This window comes from Hylobates moloch, unplaced genomic scaffold (assembly GCF_009828535.3).
Source record: "Hylobates moloch isolate HMO894 unplaced genomic scaffold, HMol_V3 SCAFFOLD_22, whole genome shotgun sequence".
Lineage (NCBI taxonomy): Eukaryota > Metazoa > Chordata > Mammalia > Primates > Hylobatidae > Hylobates > Hylobates moloch.
In genome coordinates this window covers 33859005-33884097 of record NW_026652297.1, presented here as the reverse complement: position 1 = coordinate 33884097, position 25093 = coordinate 33859005, and the positions used below count along the sequence as shown (strand labels likewise).

Sequence of the window (25093 nt, the reverse complement as noted above, 5' to 3'; positions counted from 1 at the left end):
GTCAGAGGTTGCAGTGAGCTGATATCGTGCCATTGCACTCCAGCCCAGTGACAGAGTGAGACTCCCTCTCAAAAAAAAAAAAAAAAAAAAAAAAGCACCAACAAACAAGAAATATCTTTGGTTAACTTAATCGACATAGTGAAAATGGCATGGGTAATCACTGAGTGGCTTCGTTGGCCTGGAGGCAGGGAGCCCCTGTTGTAGGAGTATCTGGTGCCATGCCAAGGGCTACATGGGTATCGTCTCCTTTCCTTCTCAGAAGGGAAATGGTGGTGTTCCCAGTGGTCAGATGACACAGAAGTTGCAGAACTAATGAATGGCAGGATCGGGATTGGAATCAGCGCTGACTTGACTGTGCAGCTGTTTTTGCCAAGGCTATGCTCTTCTTATCAAAGGTTACTTTCATTATTACCAGTCCTTGATAGAAAATAATGAAAAAAACTGTTCACAGTACTTGAACTTGAAGAATGAAACCATAAACATTTTTTAAAAGGTCACTTAATCTGCTGTTTGGTTAATTTAGGTCATAATTGCAATTTTCATGTATTAAAAATAAGTCATGTGTTTACTGAATATTTGTCATTATTTTTTTCCTTAAAAATGTTTGTGATTGGCCGGGCGTGGTGGCTCACACCTGTAATCCCTGCACTCTGGGAGGCCGAGGCAGGCAGATCACGAGGTCAGGAGATTGAGACCATCCTGGCTAACATGGTGAAACCTCGTCTCTACTAAAAAATACAAAAAAATTAGCCCGGCGTGGTGGTGGGCGCCTGTAGTCCCAGCTACTCAGGAGGCTGAGGCAGGAGAATGGTGTGAACCTGGGAGGATCAGGCCAGTGATCCAGCCTGGAGACAGAGTGAGATCTGTCTCCAAAAAAAAAAAAAAAAAAGATCTGGCTGGGCATGGGGCTCACTGAGGCCTGTAATCCTAGCACTTTGGGGGACCGAGGTGGACAGATCACCTGAGGGCCAGGAGTTTGAGACCAGCCTGGCCAACATGGTGAAACCCCATCTCTACTAAGAATAGAGAAATGAGCTGGGAGTAGTGGTGTACACCTGTAATCCCAGCTACCTGGGAGGCTGAGGCAGCAGAATCGCTTGTACCCAGGAGGTAGAGGTTGCAGTGACCAAGACTGTGCCACTGCACTCCAGCCTGGGCGACAGAGTGAGACTCCATCTCAAAAAAGAAAAAGAAAAAAAAATTATATGATCTTTTTTTTAATGTCATTTGGCCTTCACAGAAGATCGTAAATAGGGGCAATTTTTTTTTTTTTTGCAAAACATGTTCCAGAGCTTAAGCAGTTTTCCCAGAGCTCCCTCCAAATTGGTTGAAATGCAGATCCTTTTCCTTTAAAGTGGGTTTTAGGTCCCTGTTGCTTTTTCCTTCTTAAATTCTTGGTCTGACTCACCCAGATGCTAGTTTGACATGGGCATATTTCCTGTGTTTTCCAACATAATTTCCATTGAACTTGTAAAATTGCCCATCTTCTATAACATTTTCAGTTTCACAGAGTCTTTTTTTTTCTGCCTCATATTTGCATTGTAATTGTGTTGTGCTCTTAATGTGTGTAGTATCTGAGAATGAGAGAAGCTGTGGCTTTTCTTGGTGATTTGGTCTAGGATAGATGTGGGTGCTCTTCTCCTAGGGAGGATGGAACAACCATTAAATGAGGGTTACGCATTCGCTGAGTGGTCACTGGAGAACTATTTCATATTAAGATGATTTTTGGTCCTCTGAATAGCCATCTAAATGTGGCCTCTTAACATGAAGTAACTTCTGGTAATGAGTGCTCAGATAATAAGTATCTTTCTAATTCATCTCCCTCTTGTCGTTCCTACTGTCACCTCCCTAATGAAGGCCACTTTTCATCTGTCACCTGGATGACAGTCATCTCCCTCGAGCTTTCTTAGTCCAGTCCTTTCTCCATGGTTAGGTTGCAGCATGTTTCTACATTAATACTTTTAACCCTCAGTCTTTTCAGTAACTGTCTCTAGGCCCTTAGGATAAAGTCCAAGTTCTTTTTTTTCTTTTTTGTATAAACAGGGTCTCACTATGTTGGCCAGGCTGGTGTTGAACTTCTGGACTCAAGTGATCCTCCTGCCTTAGCCTCCCAACGTGCTGAGATTACAGGCGTGAGCCACTGCGCCCAGCCATAGAGTCCAAATTCTTTAATGGCGTGTGACTTACAAGGTCCTTTATGAGCTGACCCCCTTTACTTTTTATTGTTCATCTCATGCTTCTTGGTGTTACAAATTCCAGTTAAGTGATGAGTGTGGTCTTACCTCTAGGACTTTACTCTTGTTCCACTTGGAACATGCCTTCCCCTCCCATCTCTTCAGTCTCTCCTCCCTCCTCTCCCCTCTCCCTTTGCCTGGGTAATGCTTCTCTATCTTTGGGTCTAAAGTGTCACTTTCGGTGAGAGTCTTCCTTAACCTCTCTCCTTAACAGAGATTTGGCCATATTGTATTTATCCCTATCATCTTAGTTCCTGTTACATAGTATTGCTTACCAGCATCCTCCCTAGTGGTGAACTCCAGGAAGAGTTGAGTGAATGAGTAATTTCAGCTCTGTTCTGAATCAGCTCTGTGACCTTTGAAAAGTCTGTCGTTTTCCTGGGTCTCACTTTCTCATCTGTAAAATGAAATAATTGGATTATATGTCTTCACAGAGTTATTTCAGCTTTTAAAAATTCTGACCTCCAAAAGTAAATTCTTTCCTATGACTATTTAATTTGCAGTTGCCATCTTTGAAACAAACCTCATCTGATTTGCCTAATTAAACAGTTAAAGAGTAAACAAGACACTTTCTACTTTCTCCTTGAATGAGTGCCAGTTCTTTTGTTGTGATTTCCTTTTTGCTGATGGCATGAGGTCATTTTTAACATAAGGGTATTGTTGCTCCATGAACAAGGGCTTTTAAAATATCAAGCATTTGTTGTTTGCCAGGTTTCCTTTTCTCAGCATAAATTGGAGCACAATATACATGCTTTTCTCCTTTGGTAGTTATTGTTACAAATCCCCTTTCAGCTGAGAGCATTTGCCGTTCACGTGGGCTGACAGTGTGCAGTGGTTCTCAGAGGACAGTGCGATGCTGCCAGTGAACCAAACGGCAATGAGATTGAATTCCTGTGCTCTCGTTATATCACACTTGAATTTCATTCATGTGCATGGGACTCTTCATGAATTTTTTCTGGAAGTTGCCAAATCTGGAGCACCAGCTTTGTGGGATTAGTGTCTAGAAGTGAAGAGCAAAGCAAACAGTCATGGCTTTTACCTCCTAAATTAGTTATAGTTCTTTCCATGTCATGCATTAAATTATATTTTCTTCAATAATATAATTAATTTCTTCAAAATTATAATTATGTTTTCTGTGGAAAACCAAACTTTCACTGGTATATGAATAAGGGACATATTGTCTGTGATCATATTGACCTTTTAATAACACCTTAGGAATCATTTTGTTTCTGAAACTAGGGCAAGATAATTTGGAAAGATGTCAGGTCACCTTATTTAATCTTCAGGCCTGAACTTTCTCTGTGTTACCAAATGTGTATTGTGGGCAGCTGTTGGGGAGTGGAAATCATGTTGGACTTGAAGGCAGAATCTAACTGGGCTAGGATATTGTTCAACTTACCAGTTCTAGATTTTTAGGCAGAGTGCAAGATTTAACCTCCATTGTCCGAACAAACCTGTTTTCTCACCAGTAAAACCAGGCTCTGTGATAAATTGAACTCACAAAAGGTGGAGACCTAAGTAAAATAAAGTGTGTGCACAAAGACTGGGGAAATCACAGATTGTTCCAACGCATTTTCGTTGTAATAAGATTGGAAAAGGCCGGGCGTGGTGGCTCACGCCTGTAATCCCAGCACTTTGGGAGGCCGAGGCGGGCAGATCACGAGGTCAGGAGATCGAGACCATCCTGGCTAACACGGTGAAACCCTGTCTCTACTAAAAATACAAAAAATTAGCCGGGCGAGGTGGCGGGTGCCTGTAGTCCCAGCTACGCGGGAGGCTGAGGCAGGAGAATGGCGTGAACCCCGGAGGGCGGAGCCTGCAGTGAGCCCAGATCGCGCCACTGCACTCCAGCCTGGGCGACAGCGAGACTCTGTCTCAAAAAAAAAAAAAAAAAAGATTGGAAAAGCCTTGTATCTTCAAAAGCAGTTTTCCATAGGTTAATGCTGCCCCAAAGTAGAGTTAGCTTTCTTATGCTCTAGTGAATTCCCCATTACTGGCCTGTTGGAGTGTTCCCTTTCATCTTGAGAGTCTGTCATTCAGTGACATTCTGTTCCTGAAAAGAATATATTCAATCTTTTTGTTTGTTTGCTTTGATAATTTGTCTCAGCCTGGGTTGGTGTCCTAATATATGAGTAGTTACTGTTGATTGTAACAGATTACCCCCAGAATGGAACAGCTGCAAACAAGTCATTTATTGTCTCAGGGTTTCCATAGGTCAGGACTCCGGGTGCATGTGGCTTAACGACGTGGCTCTAGCCTGGTTGTTTCACGTGGATATAATTAAAGTGTTGGGGATGGGGGGTTGCTGTCATCATTATCTCAAGGCATGACTGGTGTCTGCTCACTTACATGGTTGTCAGCAGGGTCCAGAAGATCTCCTTCCAAACTCGTGCCTGTGGGCCTCTCTTCAAAGGGCCGCCTCACTTTACGGCAGCCCGTTTCCCCCAGAGTGAAAGAAAACACCTGAGACAGAAGCCACCATCTTTTTTGAATCTACCCTTAGAAGTGACATGCCATCACTTTCATTCTTTGGAGACCGATGAATAAGTCCTGGCCATCCTCAAGGGAAGGGGAGAGTACTAGGGTGTGGGCGCCAGAAGGTCGCCTGCATAGGCAGCCTTGTCTGTGGTGCAGCAGAGCGCAGTGGGCTTAATGCCCCAAGTCTAGTTTTGTGCTTGAGTTACATCTCTATTTTTAATGTTCTTAAGCAAGGGTTGTTTTTTCATTCAACTGGAAGCCAGTCAGTCCTAAAGCCATTTCACTGTACTTAGCAGTTGGAGTATCACGAAGACAGTATGTCTTCTCAGGACCATTGTCTGAACGGTGGAAGTGCTTCTGTAGAACTTGCAATCTTAGTAGCTTTTGAAGTGCTATCAGAGCGAAGAAAATGAAGTTGCTTTAACATACTTTTTTGTAAGACTATAATTGTACCTTATGTTTTAAAAACTTTACAAGGTGCTTGATAGCTTGTAATAGCAACTTTCTGAGCCATTATTAGGCTTCACGGAGACTCCCAGTACAGGGGGTTGTGGAGGAGTTTGCCAAATGAGTATCATGCTTGTTCCTCTGAGGAAGATGTTGGAGGCATTTAAGGAGTCCTTTTTTATTCCGAGTAGTCTGTGTTCTTGTGGTATCATCTTGCCTATAAAATAGGGCAGATGGCTTAGAATTAATTTTTATTAAACCGAAATCAAGGTAGGTTTCACGACATTTCCCTGTCCTTTATCAAAGGCTAAAACTCCCTCTTTTTAGTACAATGGCTTGGCAGAGAAGAAACAGCACAAGCCTCGAGTCTGTACACCTGCATTTTAGCCCTGGCTCTGTCGTTGAATGTGTTTGACCTGGGAAAATTGTTCACCATTTCTGATTTCAGGTTTCTCATATGATGTCTTCTTCCAACTTTAATATGCTACTCAACTTTCTGTTTTCTCCTGTAGGACAGCCTTGGGGGTAACAGCAAGACCGCCATGGTGGCTACTGTGAGTCCTGCAGCTGATAACTATGATGAAACCCTCTCAACTCTGCGGTATGCAGATCGAGCCAAGCACATTGTTAACCACGCTGTGGTGAACGAGGACCCTAATGCCCGAATTATCCGAGATCTCCGGGAAGAAGTTGAGAAACTCCGGGAGCAGCTGACCAAAGCAGAGGTAGGAGGCACCACTGCGTGTGCCCTGTGAGTCCAGAAAGAGGAGTTAGCCTAGAGCTTGAATTTTCTTCCCCTGGGCTGTGAGGGATGAGTACTCTACTTAAAATTTGTGGATTTCTTATAGCAGGAGAACTTTGGGATGAGAAATAAAGGAAGGTTGTCATATTAGGACTCCAAAGAGGCTTTACAGATGTTAAAAAGATTGAACAGGAGCAAATAAAGAAAATTGAGAAAATGTTTGCATTTCTATTCAGGCGGCAGACAAAAGAGAGGGGTATAATGGAATAGGAAAGGAAGAGAGATGCTGGAGACCATGTGTATATAATTTTAATTTTTGTGCAGAAAATGATGGAGAGCAGGATTTTTGTTGAATCTCATTTGTTACCTGGTAGAAGTCAGAATGAAAATCTTGAATCTTCTACACCTTCATAATCTAGCTTTTCCATGTTGTGGATTAATTACGTTTGTAGAAAATATTTTATAGTAGAAGTACCCATGTATTTAGTGTTACTCTATTACAGCTGTCTTCTGTGTATTCTGTAATGGGTAATGTTGCATTAATAAATTTGAAAACCTACCAACTCTGACCTGCAATCCCAAGTGCTCATCCCTTTGGGAAAGTGGAATGAAATATCAGATTCAGGATTCCTACTTTTTTTGAGATGGAGTTTCACTCTTGTTACCCACGCTGGAGTGCAATGGTGTGATCTCGGCTCACTGCAACCTCTGCCTCCTGGGTCCAAGTGATTCCCCTGCCTCAGCCTCCTAAGTAGCTGGGATTACAGGCGCACGCCACCATGCCCAGCTAATTTTGTAGTTTTAATAGAGACAGGGTTTCTCCATGTTGGTCAGGCTGGTCTTGAACTCCTGACCGCAGGTGGTCTGCCCGCCTTGGCCTCCCAAAGTACTGGGATTACAGGCGTGAGCCACCGCACCCGGCCAGGATTCCTACTTTCATTAGCATTTCTATTCCCACAGTTACTCAGCACTATGGGGCTCTCTTTCTGGAATTTGCTTTCTTTCTCATACCTGTTTTCTGGGAATAAATCAGTAAGAGACATGGTCAAGATGATTATCTTGATCATATTTTTACCTATTGAATTTTATCCTGTTTTTATAGGAATAATTTTATAGTCCATGAAGACTGTTGTCTCCTTGGTGCTAATAACACCATCCAGTCTGCAACATGTACACATTTAGTCTGTATATATGTGGATAAATTCCTGAAGTCATCAGTAAGGGCTAGAATGAATCATGTGTCTGAGTGTAGATGTATAACCTGTTGGGATTTTAAAAATAAACCCTTAGAAGCTTTACATTTTTGCATCCTTAAATGTAATTATATCTTCACAATAGAGTGGCAGAAAAGGAAAAAGCCTTCTTTTTGGGCATATTTTGGATAACTCAATGAGTTTGTGGTCCTCAGAACAGTTGAGGTGCTGGGCCCAGGAAGGCCCATTGTTATGTTTCAAGTAGATGTCAGACCTCAGCATGACATTCAGCCGAGAGGAGGCAGATTGTTACTTTTGTCCTATTAGAGTTGGCCACTTCTTTTTCCAGGGTGTCGTCTAGACATTTCATGAAATAAACATTTTGCTTGTAGGCAATGAAATCTCCAGAGCTAAAGGACCGGCTGGAAGAATCTGAGAAGCTAATCCAGGAAATGACTGTGACCTGGGAGGAGAAATTAAGGAAAACGGAGGAGATTGCACAGGTTCGTGTTTCCTGATGAGAAAGTTCATGAAACCTCATGGCAGTTTGCACAGTGGGACACATAGTGTTTCTGGTTCTTTTTTGATCTTCAGCTTGGCTGATGGCAAATCTCACACTATCATTAGGAATCTGAATCTAAGAGAATCTATACTTTGCAAAATTAATTTGAAGGATAAACAGGATATAATTGCACTTGATCGTTTATGTAAGAATAATTTTTTAATATCACTAATCTTTAAAAAAAAATTTAATGAAATAACTCCTTTGTAGCCCCTGGCTCTTAACACCCCATTCTATTAAGTGCTTTGGAGACCTAAGGAACTTCCTGAAATTACAAAATTAATCCAGTGCATGTGGCCAAGAAAAAAAAAATACTGCTAATAGATATTAGGCCATGAACTTCTTGGTTCCATGCGAAAACCCAGTGAAAGTAATATGAAATTCCTAAATCTGAGGTGACTCTCTCTCACCATTTTCTAGTAACAGTGCTAATTATGAAATCTTAGGGTGGTGGCTGGGTGTGATGGCTTACCATGTAATTCCAGCATTTCAGAAGGCCGAGACAGATGGATCACCTGAGGTCAGGAGTTTGAGCCCAGCCTGGCTAACATGTCAAAACCCTGTTTCTACTAAAAACACAAAAATTAGCTAGGCGTGGTGGCACACACCTGTAGTCTCAGCTACTTGGGAGGCTGAGGCACAAGAATCACTTGAATCCGGGAGGTGGAGGTTGCAGTGAACTGAGATTGTGCCACTGTACTCCAGCCTGGGTAACAGAGCAAGACTCCGTCTCAAAAAAAAAAAAAAAAAAAAGAAACCTTAGGGTGGGAACATTAGAATTCGTCTAGGAAGATCTAGTTAAGTTTAGCATTGGGAGAAAAAGTCTGTCTGCCTAATAATAGATTTACACTGTGGCTTTCCTGTTTCATGATTTTCCAACTTCTGTTTTAGAAATACATATGGTAATGTGGAGCTCAGGACCCCATCTAACAGGCTTTTCATGATCAGACAACTCTAATAGTAGTGATTAAATCAGTCTTTTATTCTTTTACTTCTACTCACTGGCCCTAGTTTGTTCTTTTGTAGCTAAGAGCGTAAGTGTCCCACCCAAACACAGTAACTGGTGATGGCAGTAACAGCCAGCGTTTATTGGATACACTTATGTATTCAGCCCTATGCTAAGCACTTTTAACTCCAGTACTTGATGTAATCCTCTCAGTAGTCTTACAAGATAGGGACTGTTACTACCCAAGTTGTTCATCTATTTAAAGTCATCTCTCTGCCTCTTCCTCTTTTCTAAGTTAAAATTCTCTGTTGTTTTTAAACTGTTCCTTGTATTAGAGAATATATAGAACTTGCTCAATCTGTTTTCACTCAGTAGATTCCATCTTGAAATGTGCTCTCCAGAATCAATCTGTATATCAGATGTTGTAGGATGGTACTGTTGTTACTTTGCATAAAGTGGGTGTTATATTAGCACAGACTGGGATTAAAATAGATTTTAAAAACATTTTTATTGCAGACATTTTCAAAGTAGATAAAAATTAGAGAAGAGTATACTAAATCCACAGGTACCCATCACCTGGTTTCATTAAAGATCAACATATGGCCAGTGTTGTTTTTGTGTCCCTATATTGGCTTATCTTAAAGCATATCCCTCAAATTATAGAGAAGAGATCAGTGTATAAACTGTTTCTGATTACATATCTCCCTGTGTTTTTTATAAATTATAAGTCATTCTAGTAATTGTCCAGTTCGGAAGCTACTTTGTCTGAGCCATTCTGAGCTGCTCCAACAGTAAACATTTGTTGTCATGAGTCGTTGTGCTGATAGAAAACAGGGCAAGTCTAAGTGAGCCTGCATCTCGGGGAGCTTTAGTGTTGGCACCTTTTCTTTTCCTCTCTCAGGGGTCCCTTTTGGGGGCACTGCCTGATTTTATTCAACAGCTCCTTCAATGCCTTACCTTCCAGAGCTCCCAGGCTTTAGTGCTGCTGAATGTTTTTCTTTGCTCATTGAAAAAACCTGGTCTCTTGATCACTTACCTCTTCCTAATCCAAACTGCTATCTTCCAAAATCTATTTCTGACAGTAGAGCCACAAAGTGTTAATAAGTCTTCTAGAAGATGACTTGAGACATGTCAGTTGACATGGTCCATGGTCAGATAAATTTGGCAATTTCCGGGCAAACCGAATTCAATGAATTTCTTTTTTGAAGGACTTCTCACATCATTCTGGGGGCAGTTGCAAATTAGCTGGGCTCTCCATGGGTCCTCCGGGCTCTGTAACATCTTCCTGTGGGGTGCTAGCCCTCGGATGGCCCTGCCACAGAATTCCCTGCACCCTTTGACCCTTACATCATACAGTACTTTACCATTGTTTAATTGTTATGTATAGTTTTAGTCCCTATTGAGTTTGTAAGTTCTTAAAAGACTGTATCTTTTAGTGTTGTATGCTCAGTAATATTTCTGCATAAAAAGAACTCAAGATGAGTATTTTATAATTCCAGTGCCATATCTGCTATACCACATTGTCCCTTTTTATCTTTTATGTTCCCATTAAAAGATACACACTTAAGTGAAATCAAAACCTTGAGATAGATCAGGGGTTGACAGACAATGCATGTGATTTAAAGCTGGTCTGCCACTTGCTTTTATAAATTTTTTTGTTGTACAGCTGTGCTCATTTGTTTATGTATTGTGTATGGCTTCGGCAGCAGGAATGAATAAGACAGAGACCCCATGGCCCACAAAGACTAAATATTTACTATCTGACATTTTATAGGAAAAGTTAACCAACCCCTGATTTCAGAAGCAATATTTGATGATATCAGTAAACTGTATTTTATCATATAGTACTTTGTTATGAGCTGATTCCTAGATGTTACAAACATTTGTAATTTTTTTAGATGATTTAAAACTTTAGTTATTGGTGGCAAATGCAATAATGAATTGACAGTTTTCCACCATTATGTCTCTTTTGGCTTAGACAAAAATTTTGTAGTGTTTTTACCGTTATAGAATCTCAAATGACAGAAACATGCACAGGGAAGTAGCGTAAAACAGTGATAACTAGGATAACTTAGAGAAAGGTATAGGTAGTTACTTCATCTTATGGACGTGAGTCTTTATCAAGGAGAATCAATTCTTGGAATTGAGTGCAGAAAACTCTGATGGTTAGTGTTAAATGACTCAAAACTTCTGAAAGAACCCTGTAGTTCTTTTTGTTAGAACTGGATTTAAAGACTTGATTTGAAGACCCAGGACCAAAATACACATTTCAATTCTGTGGTAGTATACTTCTAGGCAGGATATATTGGCTGAGTTGCAGTGATTGTATAAATTACGATGGCATGCCTAGAAATAGCAAAATTGTGAAGCTTTATTTTAATTATGCTGCAAACTTACTGTGTGTCTCTAGTTAAATGACTTAGTTTGTCTTGCCTTTCCCCAGAATCAGAGGTCTTGGGTGATTGACTCATTGCTACTTGCTATTTACCCATAGTTGAAGATACCCTCTCCAGCCCCGACTCTACCCTAACCACAGAGCATCTGGTTGTGAGATCCACGCCATACCCTTATGATGTACAGATGTTTGTATATTGTATGGGTTCAGAGGCAGGCACAAAAAAGGAAAGGCCCATTTTATGAAAATAATGCTTGAGTGCATATGCAAGTTTGTTTGTTTTTGGATAAATTCACCACACTGATGTTTTGAGTGCTTGCCATGTGTCCTTCACTGTGCTAAGTGCTGGGAACACAACAGTATATGAGATAGGATCCGCACACAGCACACAGTCCCGTGTGAGAGAAATGGCCCGGTAAACAGTTACGAAGTAGAACACGTCTGCTCCAGATAGAAGAAGGAGGTATAAAATCTTTTCAGCTAACGAGAACACAGAGAACGTTTGTTTTGTTTGTTTTTTGTTTTTGGGTTTTGAGATGGAGTCTCTCTCCGTCGCCCAGGCTGGAGCGCAATGGCATGATCTCGGCTCACCACAACCTCCACCTCCCGGGTTCAAGTGATTCTCCTGCCTCACCTTCCCAAGTAGCTGGGATTACAGGTGCCTGCCGCCACACCTGGCTAATTTTTATATTTTTAGTAGAGATGGGGTTTCACCAGGCTGGTCTTGAACTCGTGGCCTCAAGTGATCTGCCTGCCTTGGCCTCCCACAGTGCTGGGATTACAGGCATGAGCCACCACACCCAGCCCAGAGAACATTCTTAGCACTTTCAAGGACCTGGAACTTGTTTCATGCAGTGCCAGGTTTGACAGGAGTGAGAAGACATGAAGCCAGAGGGGAAGCAGGCCAGATTGAAGGGCCTTGTGATCTTTACTGAGGGAGTTTGGCCTTTATCCTGATTGGGAGATCGCTGAAGATGTCAGGCAGGAGAGTGTACTGATCCTCCTTTGCTTTTAAGAAGGATCCCGGTTGAGGAAAGTGCACACACCTTTGCTTATATATACAGAGTTATATGAGATGAATTCAAGACATTAGATATTTTCAAAAATGAAAACTGAGAATTCACTAGTACAATTAGTTACTATATGTAATAGACTTTATTTTTCAAAATAAAATTACAATTAACAAAAAAACATATAGTTTGGAAAGAGAAAAATGCAATAAATCTATAATGCCATAGCCTAAGAGAATATCTTTGAATTGCAACACTATTGAATAATTGTAACATTGTAATGTAAACACTTGGATATCTCACTGCCTCAATAGCTGTGAAATTAATACTTCTCTGATAACATTTACAGGAACGACAGAAACAGCTTGAGAGTCTTGGAATATCTCTTCAGTCTTCGGGAATCAAAGTTGGGGATGATAAATGCTTCCTTGTGAATCTGAATGCTGACCCAGCTCTGAATGAGCTTCTGGTGTACTATTTAAAGGTGAAGTAATCTGCTTTGCTACTAGATTCTTGTTACAAAATAGGACAATATTTCACAGTACTTTAGTAAACTTGGGGAACCATGCTTACTCAGAAGACAGCAAAAAATTACGGAACCATCTTGGGTTTCTGGGCTCAGTTTTCTTTTTTAGTCTTTGATGCCATTCAACCGGACAATATAAAAAAAGATACTCTGATATTATTTCCAACAAGATAAATAGCTCACCTACCATTATTTAATGTGATTTGTATCAGGGAATTAAGTAGATAACTTTAAAAATGGATGACTTTGAAGACTAAATGATTCATTTAGTAAGTATACGGAAGCTTTTATGGTTTATGTGAAGCACATTCTTTTGTAAGCAGTGTGTTAGCTCACAAGAAAAAAATGTATAAATAAAGTTCTTAGGACCAGTTGGTATGAAATTTATGTTTCCAGTAACTCTTAGGAAAAATTAAAAATTTGGGTTATCAATCTATTAAAAAAAAAGAGAGAGTATAGGTTACTTAGAGACTGAGTGAGTCAGAGCACAGAACAGAAAAGAAAACAAATATTGGTATCCACTGAAATCTATAAAACATGGGCTATATTAGTAAGGTAAGAGACAACTTCAGCATAAGCCTGAACCCTGAGACACCACACAGATTCGAGGAGTGCCCAGAATGGGCTGTGTCAAGCCCAGAGCACAAATTACTTATTATATATGATGGACTACACGACTCTAACACAGGGTTGATAACTGTTGGCACACAGTTTCTTTCCCCTCACATGTGTGGGTTTAATGAATGTGACCAGGAAAGTAAGGCTAACAAGCTATGTGGGAAACAGCTCTAAGAGAATTGTGTGGTTTCATTTCAGAAAAGCCTGGAGAGATCCTGGGGCAGTGACTCTGTGTCATTTTGAGAAGCCCCGTTGTTAATAAGTATCTTATATGATGTGTTGTCATGCTGTGAGTTAGGCTGTGTCTTTGATGCATATCTTCATGTGTGCATGTCTCAGGTGTTGTGGTTCAGTGGCGGCAAAGCTGGGGTAGGAGGGAGTGACCTCTCTCTCTAGTGTACGGCCAAGCCCTTTGCCCCCTCTAGTCTAATTCCTTTGTAAATGGAGGGAAGTGTCTGGCTACTTTGCCAGGTTCCTGTGAGGGTTGGAGATGCAGAAGCACTTCGTAAACAGAAGCACTATACAAATAGAAAAGATCCCACATTCCGCTTTTTTGTTTGATACCTGTATGGTTTCTTATACACATATTATCCTTGCCTATTAAAAAATGATGTATTATTGGCCAAGCGTGGTGGCTCACACCTGTAATCCCAGCACTTTGGGAGGCTGAGGCGGGCAGATTACTTGAGGTCAGGAGTTCAAGACCAGCCTGGCCAACATGATGAAACTCTGTCTCTACTAAAAATATAAAAGTTACCCAGGGGTGGTGGTACATGCCAATAGTCCCAGCTACTTGAGAAGTTGAGGCAGGCCAATCGCTTGAACCTAAGAGGTGGAGGTTGCAGTGAGCTGAGATCATGCCACTGCACCCCAGCCTGGGCAACAGAGCAAGACTCTGTTCCAAAAAAAAAAAAATGTATTATCACATTACTTACTTTGCCTCTGAACAGTGCTGGTAGCATTTCTGAGTTAGGATGTCAGCTGGGGATATTCATATGAATGTGACCAGGAAGGTAAAGCTAACAAGCTGACTATGTGGGAAGAGATGCGATGTTAGAATAGGACCTAAATATTCTGTCCTTTTCTCAGAACTAGAAATTCTTTTTCTTTCCATTGTAGTTCAAATTGGAACACACAAACACACACATCAAGAAAAAACTCTGATTCATATCTGCTCCTTGACTAAAAACTTAAACAAAGAAGCTGTTTAAAGATGTTTGGAGAGTCATCAAATGTTTCTGGTCATCTTGTGTGGAGGTATTTGGGTTCTGTTTCAGGCTGTGTGGCCAGCCCTGTTTGGCTGAGTCTGAGGCAGTGTTGATTTGTTGATTGCCCAAGCTAACCCCACAGCAAGCATATCTTCAAGACAAAGCACATTCAAAAGGATGATCTCAGTCCAAGAACAGTTTTAAGGTGGAATTTGGAGGCTGAACATTTTTTATTACTTTGCCTTCCAATTCAAAAGTCAGTTTAGATGTTGGGCAGATGACTTCACGTCTCTGGATGACTTCAGCCACTCCATGTGTAAGTGAAGGCATTGGATTAAAACATCTCCAAAGTTCTTTCTAGTTCCAACTGTACAGTTCTCTTACTCTTCTAGAATATAACACCCCCTTTATTTATCCTGGAATATTTTATAGTAGCATACTTCAGAATCATTATACCCATCTATCAATAAAGAGACTGAGATGCTATCCCTGCTTAACTTTATCTTATTTTGATTACCTGGGCACACAAAAGGAAATGATTGTGCATTTATTTTTATATTTTTTTAATGCCTACATATGCCAGGCCTTTGTTAAGTGCTTGGAATACAAGATGGACAGTAAACCCACAGTCAGTCAGTGTCATGGAAGGAGTTAAAATACGGCAGAATGACAGTGGCTTTTTCCAATTGTGAGCTCAGGAAACACCTCTCTGAGGATGTGACTTTAAAAGCTGAGATAGAAATGATAAGAAATGACCCATATCAGGATCAGGGGAAGAACATTTCAGACAGAGGAAACAGCTAGTAAAAGGCAGTAGGATGGAAATAGGCTCAGTGTGCTCAAAGAACAGATGGGAGGCCGATGTGGCTGGCACATGCTCTGTGAGGGGAAGATGGTGAGCGTGAGGGTCAGAGACAGGCAGGGACAGGTTGTAGAATGCTTTGTAAGCCTGGGTAAGAATTTGGGCTTTATTGGAAGTTCAAAGAGAAGCCACTAGAAGGTTTTAGTCTTAATTTTTTTTGTTGTTTTTTGTTGTTGTTGTTGTTTTTGTTTTGTTTTTTTTTGAGGCAGGGTGTCATTCTGTCATCCAGGTGAGAGTGCAGTGGTACGATTATGGCTTATTGCAGCCTCAGTATCCTGGGCTCAAGTGATCTTCCTGCCTCATTTTTATTTTTATTTTTTTGAGATGGAGTCTTGCTCTGTTGCCCAGGCTGGAGTGCAGTGGCGTGATCTCAGCTTACTGCAGCCTCCACCTCCCAGGTTCAAGCCACTCTCCTGCCTCAGCCTCCCGAGTAGCTATGATTACAGGCATGTGCCACCATGTCTGGCTAATTTTTTTGTATTCTTAGTAGAGACGGGGTTTCACCATGTTGGCCAGGCTGGTCTTGAACTCCTGACTTTGAGTGATCCACCCACCCCAGCCTCCCAAAGTGCTGGGATCACAGGTATGAGCCACCGTGCCTGGCCACAATTTTTTTTTTTTTTTTTTAGTAGAGACAGGGTCTCACTGTGTTGCCCAGGCTGGTCTCGATCTCCTGGGTTCAAGGGATTCTCCTGCCTTGGCTTCCCAAATTGCTGGGATTACAGGTGTAAGCTACCATGCCCACTCTTAGAAGGTTTTAAATAGGGGATGATGTGCCAGCTGTTGTGGCAGGAGTGGAAGGGCGTGGCATGCAGTGAAGACACAGTAGGAAGTTCCTGTATCCACAGGCAAGAGATCCTGGAGGCTGAACCTAGGATGTGGTTGTGGAGGTGCGGAAAACAAGCTTATTCTTGATAGACCTTGTAGGAAAAGTCTGTAAGATTTTCCCTGACTGACATGGGGTGGGTATGGGCTTGTAAGAGAAAGAAAGAGCACTCAAGAATCATATCTAAGCTTTTCAGTTGACTGACTGGTGGTGGTAGTGCCATCCATTATTATTGGAGAAGGAAAGAGACTTCTGTTGGGTTAGGGGAGATGGGAAGAAGAGTTTAGCTTTGGCCCTTGTTCCCTTTGATATATCTTCAGACATCCAAGTTGTGTCAAGCAGGCTGAGTATGCAGAAAATAATAGTGGCTGAGGCTGGGCACAGTGGCTCACACATGTAATCCCAGTACTTCAGGAGGCTGAGGTGGAAGGATTGCTTGAGCTCAGGCATTTGAGATCAACCTGAGCAACATAGTGAGACCCTGTCTCTACAAAAAAAAAAAAAAAAATTAGTTGGTCAAGGTGGTGCCTGCCTGTGATCTCAGCTACTCAGAGGCCGAGACAGAGAGATTGCTTGAGCCCAAGAGGGTGAGGTTTAGTGAGCATGGATAGTGTCTCTGCACTCCAGCCTGGGTGACAGAACAAGACCCTGTCTCAAAAAAAAAAATAAATGAATAAAAAATAAGTGACTAAGACTGCGATAGTGGTTGTGGAGGTGGGGAAAAAAAATGGAACTAAAGTATGTAGCTCTAGGGTGGTGATGGAGATGTAGTTTATTTGTAGATGGCATTTAAAGCCGTGGGTGTAGGTGAGTTAGTCTAGGTCAGGGTCAGCCAATTACTTTTCACAGGCCAAATCTCGCTCCCTTCCTGTTTTTGTTTCAACCATGCCTGGCTTCATTTGCTTTTAAAAAATCTTTTAGGCCAGGCGTGGTGACTCACGCCTGTAATCCCAGCACTTTGGGAGGCCAAGGCAGGTGGATCACTTGAGGTCAGGAGTTTGAGACCAGCCTGGCCAACATGGTGAAACCCTGTCTGTGCTAAAAATAAAAATGAGCTGGGCATGGTGGTGCATGCCTGTAATCCCAGCTACTCGGGAGGCTGAGGCAGGAGAATCGCTTGAAACTGGGAGGCAGAGGTTGCAGTGAGCCAAGATTGCACCACTGCCCTCCAGCCTGGGGGATAGAGTGAGATTCTGTCTCAAAAATAAAATAAAAATAAAAAAATATTTTAGCAAAGGTAATAGGACAATATAAGAGGGCTCAGTGTAAACGATTTCGATTGTGTACATGTAAGAATACAGTATTAATCGGTGAATTTGATTTTTTCTTAGGAACATACATTGATAGGGTCAGCAAATTCCCAAGATATCCAACTGTGCGGCATGGGAATTCTTCCTGAACACTGTATTATAGACATCACGTCAGAAGGCCAGGTTATGCTGACTCCTCAGAAGAACACCAGGTAACATACTTGAATTAGTGTTTATATCACAAGAGTTTTTCAGAGGAAGAAAGTACTCTAGTGGCGACAGTGGCCTTTGTTGCTTTTAAGTTGACCACATTAAGTAATCCAGTTGGTTGGGTGGGCCCCTTACATTTAGCTTTAATGTCTCTCACACCCATTCCTTCCTCTCTGTACCCACTGTCATGGCCTTACGTATTTAGGCCCTCATCAAGTCTTGATCAGAGCCCCTGCCAACACCATGAGCTGCCTCCTGGTTCACTCACCACAGCCCTAGAAGGCTTTCCTCTGTTTGTGATAGAAAATCCTTTATAGCCCCCCAGTTTATCTCCTCCTCCTCTGTACCTGCCAGTCCTTTGACCTGCTAACTCCTGTTGGGTCTGCAGGGTTAAGTGCTGCTATGATCTCCTGTGGGGAGGTCCCTGTTTGGTCTGAATGCAGTGCCCTTAGGAGGTATCGGACCATCCCCCTGTTGTGGCAGTGCTTCTTACTGTCTCCTTGTGGGCTGTGAACTCTATTACCCCATTAGACCGTGAGCTGCTTGAGGACAAGGGCCTTTCTTTTTTTGATTCTCCATTCCTGGCACATAGTGTGAGACTAGTACACAGGAACTTAATACGCCATTGAGGAATGAAGGGGCTCCACATTTTATGAATGACACGTTTGTCACTTTGTTTCCTTCAGCTATAGAGCTGTTATCCCTTTATGGAGTTGGAAGTATAACAGTCTGTAACTGTTACAGACAGTGGTTAACTGAATTATGTTGACCTTTCAAATGCTGATTTGTTTCATTTTATGATGTCAAAAAATCATTAATATCACTGATTTTATCCATAAAGTCTTCAAGTATTGAGACACTATCAAGCTCTGGGGAAGGATCAAATGAGAAAACAGGAGCAGAAGCTGGTGTGGCCCTCACAGCTGTGTTGTGCTGTTCTCTAATGAGGCCATAAATAATCACACAGAACCCCAGCTTCAGGCAAGGGTTCTCCAAGACCAGGATGCAATAAGACAGAGTAGGCCACATCATCGTTTCATTTAAGCGCAGGCGAAAACATGGTCACCGTGCCATCCAAAGAATACCCTTCTCTGAACCAATATGAGTGACTGCTACTTCTTCACCAGTTACAGCGTTATTCTGTTCTAGCCTGAAGCCATGGATACAATTTTGTGAAATACCCATTCATAGGATTACTCCCACTTTCTGACAGTACCCAGCATATGTGGAACCCCTACCTCCTTAAATTCTCTCTGAAGTCATCCACCCAGAGCCAAAATCTTAAAACAGCTGCTTTTTCACACTGGCTCCCTGCCTCCCTGCCTCCCCTCCCCTCTTCCCCTCTACCCTCTTCTCTGCCCCACTTCCTTCCCTCCCCTTCCCTTCTCCCGATCCCTTCCCTCCTTTCCTTCCCTCTTCTTGACAGGGCCTTATTCTGTCACCCAGGCTGGAGTGCAGTGGTGCAGTCATAGCTCACGCTCACTGCAGCCTCCAAGTTCTGAGCTCAAATAATCCTCCCACCTCGTCCTCCTGAGTAGCTGGGACTACAAGTGCATGTCACCACACCCACATAATCTTTTAAAAACTTAGTTTTGTAGATACAGGGTCTTGATATGTTGCCCAGATTGGCCTTGAACTTCTGGGCTCAAATGATCCTCCCTCCTTGACCTCACAAAGTGCTGGATTACAGGCATAAACTACTGTGCCTGGCCAAGATCCAGTTACTTTTAGTGTGTAAAAACCTGCATCATGAATGAAATCTAGATAGGAAATAAAATTTTGCATGTATGCATACACATAAATCACGAATACTATATCCCCAGGTAAATGCTCCATAGTTTTACAGAGTTTAAAGAAACTAAGATACTCTAGGTTGGGGTGATTGGCATCTCTTACAGAGGGAGTAGAAACCCAGCTGGGCTTGGATTAGAGTAAGAGTAGGAGGATGAGAGGAATGGGAACCTTTATCCAGGTTGTAGGACTGATAGGGGCCTGCATTTGGAGGAAGAGTCGATCATGTGTAGTGTACAGAAAATAAGCCTTTTCTTTTTTTTTTTTGGCAGGAGTTAAGAGGCCTTCCTTGTGGGAGGAAGAGCCTTTAAAGTTAAAAAAAATTGTACTTGATATCCTGTATCTTAATAAACGAGTCCTTCAGCAGGAGAGGGGCACTATGACACTGGTGTCCCAGGAATATCAGTGTTACCATGCTATGCATACTCTAATTATTTCCTGCCCTTCCAAATTCTTCCCTTAGTGGTATTCTACCCACCACTTCTGTTGAATGCCATTTTCACGATAAGCAGCACAGTAGAACTGGTAAATCTTCCTTATATTGATAGGATGTGATCATTTTCCTTGCTATGGGAAGTTACAGAAGACTTTAATATAGGTCTCATTTCTCATTACTGATATCAGGAGACGTTTCTAGAGTCTGGTTGTTTGGTTCTTTTCATTCACGTAGATTGGACATATTTGTTTTTGTTGTATATTGCTACCATCTTTTCATTATTGGCTGTAATGGTTCCCTGTTTACTCCTTAAATATACTATGGAACAAATTTAGAACTTTTAAAAATGGAGGTTATTTATTGATCTGTAATACTTCATACCATAAGCATCTTAAGTAACTACATAGCACTTGGAACTTTGAAAAATGGGGGATAATAATCTATTATACAGGCATATGTTGGAGACTTTGCAGGTTCGGACTTCCACAGTGAAGCAAATATCATAGTAAAGCAAGTCACCCAAATTTTTGATTTCCTATTGCATATATAAGTTAGGTTTATACTATAGTCTACTAATTGTGCAATAGCATTATATCTTAATATACATTCCTTAATTTAAAAATACTTTGCGGCTAGGTGCGGTGACTCATGCCTGTAATCCCAGCACTCTGAGAGGCTGAGGTGGGCAGATCACTTGAGGTCAGGAGTTCATGAGTAGCCTGGCCAACATGGCAAGACCCTATCTCTACTAGCCAATAATCCCATCTACTCAAGAGGTTGAGGCAGGAGAATCGCCTGAACCTGGGAGGCAGAGGTTTCATTGAACCGAGATTGCACCACTACACCCCAGCCTGGGCAACAGAGAGCAAGACTGTGTCTCAAAAAAATTTTTTTTAATTAAAAACTTTGTTGCTAAAAAATCATTGGAGCCTTCAGCAGGGGGTAGCCTTTTTGCTGCAGGAAGGTCTTGCCTCCATGTTGATGGCTGCTCACTGATCAAGGTGGTAGTTTTGCTGAAGGTTGGGATGGCTGTGGCAATTTCTTAAAATACGACAACAGTGAAGTTTGCCACATTGATTGACTTTTTCTTTCAAGAATGATTTCTCTGTAGCATGCGTTGCTGTTTGGTAGCATTTTACCCACGGTAGAACTTCTTTTCAAAATTGGAATCAGTCGTCTTCAACCCTGACGCTGCTTTATGAACTAAGTTTCTGGAATATTCTAAACCCTCTGTTGTCATTTCAGCAATGTTCACAGCATCTTCATCAGGAGTAGATTCCATCTCAAGAAACCACTTTCTTTGCTTATTCATAAGAATCAACTTACCCACTAATGTTTTATCTTGAGGTCACAGCAGTTCAGCCACGTCCTCAGGCTCTACTTCTTATTCTAGCTCTCTTGCTATTTCCACCACACCTGCAGTTACTTCCTGCCCTAAAGTCTGGAACCCCCCGAAGGCATCCATGAGGGTTGGACTCCTTCCAAATTCCTGTTAATATTGATATTTGTACTTCCTCCTCTGAATAACAAATGTTCTTAATGGCATCTTAGAATGGCGAATCCTTTCCAGAAGGTTTTTAACTTAGTTTGCCAAGATCCATTAGAGGAATCACTGTCTATAGCAGTTATAGCCTTGTGAAATGTATTTTTTAAATGATAAGACTTGAAAGTGAAAATTCTTGATCCATGGGCTGCAGAGTGGATGTTGTGTTATCAGGCATGAAAACAACATTCATATCCTTGTACATCTCCATCAGAGCTCTTGGGTGATCAGGTGCATTATCAATGAGCAGTAATATTTTGAAAGGAATCTTCTGAGCATTAGGTCTCAACAGTGGGCTTAAAATATTCGACAAATATCCAGGCTTTGTTCCATTTACAGAGCACAGGCAGAGCTGATTTAGCATAATTCTTAAGGGCCCTAGGATTTTCAGAATGGTCAATAAGCATTGGCATCAACTTAAAGTCACCAGCTACATTAGCCCCTAAGAGAATCAGCCTGCCATTGAAGCTTTGAAGCCAGGTATTGACTTCTCTTCTCTAGCTAAGAAAGTTCTAGATGACATCTTCCAATAGAAGTCTGTTTCATCTACATCAAAAATCTCATCAGCAATCTTGCTGCAGCTTCTCCATCAGCACTTGCTGCTTCACCTTGCACTTTTATGTTACAGAGGTGGCTTCTTTCCTTAAACCTCATGAACCAACCTCTCTAGCTTCCAACTTTTCTTCTGTTGCTTCCTCACTTCTCTCAATTCATAGAATTAAAGAGAGTTAGGACCTCGCTCTGGATTAGGGTTTGGTTGAGGGAATATTGTGGTTGGGTTGATCTTCTATCCAGACCACTGAACTTTCTCCATATCAGCAGGAAGACTGTTCAGCCTTACCATTCATGTCACTGGAGAAGCACCTTTAATTTCCTTCAAGAGCTTTTCATGTGCACTCACAGCTTGGCCAACTGTTGGTACAGGAGGCCTGGCTTTTCGTCCTTTCTTGGTTTACGATGTGATTCCTCACTGAGCTTAATTATTTCCACCTTTTGAGAGATGCGTGACTCTTTCTTTCACTTAAACAGTTAGAGGTTATTGTAGTTATTAATTAGCCTAATTTCAATATGGAATAAAGTGACCCGAGCAGAGGGAAAGAGTCAAAACCCATACTACATTTATTAAATTTACCATTTTACATGGGTGCAGTTGACGATGTTCCAAAAACAATTAGAGAGATGAGGTCAAAGGTCCCTGATCACAGACCCCCATGACAGATGTGAAGTGAGCACGTGCTGTTTGAAAAGTATCTCCCATAGCCTTGCTTAACAAAAGGATAGCTACAAACCTTCAATTTGTAAAAAATGTGGTATCTGCAAAGCACAATAAAGCAAAGCGCAGTAAAATGAGATGTGCCTGTGCTTTGTACCGTAAACATTTTAGGTGAATCAGCAAAGGAGTAAATGCAAATATTAAAATTCACCAAGAACAGGTTGTATTTGGGGGAATTATTGTTTTCCCTAGTAACTATATCTCTATGTTATTGGGAAATTAAAGCAGAAGACATGATACTGTACTCATCATTCACATTTGATCTCTTCTCCTTACAGGACATTTGTAAATGGGTCATCTGTCTCCAGTCCAATACAGCTACACCATGGGGACAGGATATTATGGGGAAACAACCATTTCTTCAGGTATGATGTTGTTCATGTCTCTTAAGGAGATTGTTGAAGATTGCTCTGAGATAGAAAATACATATTAAAAAGTAAACCTATCTCTACAACAATTATGTTATTGTGTGTGTACGTATATATTTGCTGCATGTATATTATATATGTGGGGGTGTGTGTGTGTGTGTTCATTCACTGTATATGGTCTGAACCCTAGGGACATATAAACAATATACTCTGGAAAAATACTGAGTTTACCTACATAGTTTTTCCCTTTTATTTCCCACTGGAAGATGATTCTTTTGCCGTGTGGTGTAAGAATTTATTAATGTTTCTCTGACATGTTTATCTTTTTATTTATTTTTTTTTTTTTACGGAAACGTAGTCGTGGTTTTAGTTTCTTTATCTATAAAATAAGGTTGATATTTCTTTTAGGAATTCTTTTCAGCTCTAAGTCATGGCAAATTTTACTGTGATGGGTTAGACAGATCATTTATTTCCCTGACAGAACCAGAAATCTAAAGGAACATGGTTGTTAGTGTTGGCTAAGCCTCTCAAAAAAAGTCATGGCTAAAGTCTGGTCACTGTCTTGGCATCTCTCTTGGCCATGCTGCATTGCCGTCAAAGTAGCATTCAGGTATAGGAAGAAAAAGGAGAACTGTAGCTGCACTAGCCCTGACTGTCCTGTTCATCCAGAAAAACAGAGAAGTCTTCCCAGAGTCCCCAGCAACCTTCTCCTTCTGTCTCCTTTGCTAGAATTTGCCTCTTAGCTGCAAAGGGGGCTGAGAAAGACTGTGTCTCACCTGGGGCTGTACATGTGGTTTCCCAAACAAAATTGATGTTGTGTTGACAGGCAGGCAGGCTGGATATTGTAAAAAGTTAACATCCTGGTCTCTTGTTAATGTCACTGGTCAGTGTGCTCCAGATGTCATACTGACTTTTCTGTAGCTAACAGAGATCCTTTGCCATGGGCCAGTGATATTTTGGTTACTGAGAAAAGGGTAGATGGGCACAAAGAGCATGGAGCATTTTTTTCTTTCCTAAATTAAATGTCACGTAAACTGCTTTGCTTTGTGTTCAAAACCCTCATCGTTTGGATTAAGCTGATCTTTCCAGCTTTAGTTCTAGTGTGCTATACAAATTTTGAATATCCCGTTGTTTACTCATTTCTCCAGAATATGAACGTTTCCATTTTCACATCTTTTCCCACGCTGTTCCCTGTACCCTGCTTTCTCCTTATCCGTGAAGACTCAGTTCAAATGATTTCCTCCTGTCGTACCTTCCTTTATCACCTTGCTCTGAAAGCATCCTTGGCTTTCCTTTAACTCCGAGCTTGTCACAGGCATGTGGCCTAGTGTCACACTTTCTGTTGTAAGTTTTCCTGGCACATGAGTGTCTTATTTCTATGACTAGATTATCAACTTCCTAAGTACAGTAATTGCATTGTACTTACATGGTGTCCATTTGGCTTCTAGCAGATACCAGTACTAATGAATGACGTGAATAAGTGCCTATCTTAACTTCAGAAAATAATACTCTTTTCCCCCCTAAGACTCAATTTGCCTAAAAAGAAAAAGAAAGCAGAACGAGAGGATGAGGACCAGGATCCCTCCATGAAGAACGAGAACAGTTCTGAGCAGCTGGATATAGATGGAGACTCCTCCAGCGAGGTGTCCAGTGAAATTAACTTTAATTACGAATATGCACAGATGGAGGTCACCATGAAGGCCCTGGGCAGCAATGGTGAGCAAGTCAGGCGTGCACTTGAGAATCGGTTCCAGTTGGTAGAGGCTGAGTTGGGAAGATCGCTTGAGCCCAGGAGTTCCAGGCTGCAGTGAGCTGAGATTGTGCCCGTGAATAACCACTGCTCTTTAGCCTGGGCAACATAGCAAGACCTTCTCTCTTTAAAAAAAAAAAATGGTAGAGTGTTAAAAATGTTTATGATTGGGGACTTTTAAATGTTAACAAAAAGGAAAACCTTTATGTTGCTATTCTCTGTATTTTGTGTCTTCGGCTTTAATTTATATTTATCAAAATGTTCTGCCTTAATGTGCAGTCAGATCACTTTGTTCTCATGGATAGAATCTCTCTTGTTTATTTTATTTTAATTTTTTGAGAGAGAGTCTCTCTCTGTCGCCCAGGCTAGAGTGCAGTGGCACGATCTCGGCTCCCTGCAACCTCTGCCTCCCGGGTTCAAGTGAT

The 25093-nt window shown here is 41.5% G+C and overlaps 1 protein-coding gene across 1 annotated transcript in view; it reads left to right on the top strand.

Annotated features, from left to right (window-relative positions):
• Positions 1-25093, top strand: part of KIF13B (kinesin family member 13B) — a 126875-nt gene that overhangs the window by 17638 nt on the left and 84144 nt on the right. The window contains exons 8-13 of the mRNA XM_032143565.2: positions 5672-5884; positions 7487-7597; positions 12357-12491; positions 17379-17509; positions 22829-22915; positions 24444-24634. Coding sequence (XP_031999456.1) covers positions 5672-5884; positions 7487-7597; positions 12357-12491; positions 17379-17509; positions 22829-22915; positions 24444-24634 — 868 coding nt within the window. The remainder of the gene's footprint in view (positions 1-5671; positions 5885-7486; positions 7598-12356; positions 12492-17378; positions 17510-22828; positions 22916-24443; positions 24635-25093) is intronic.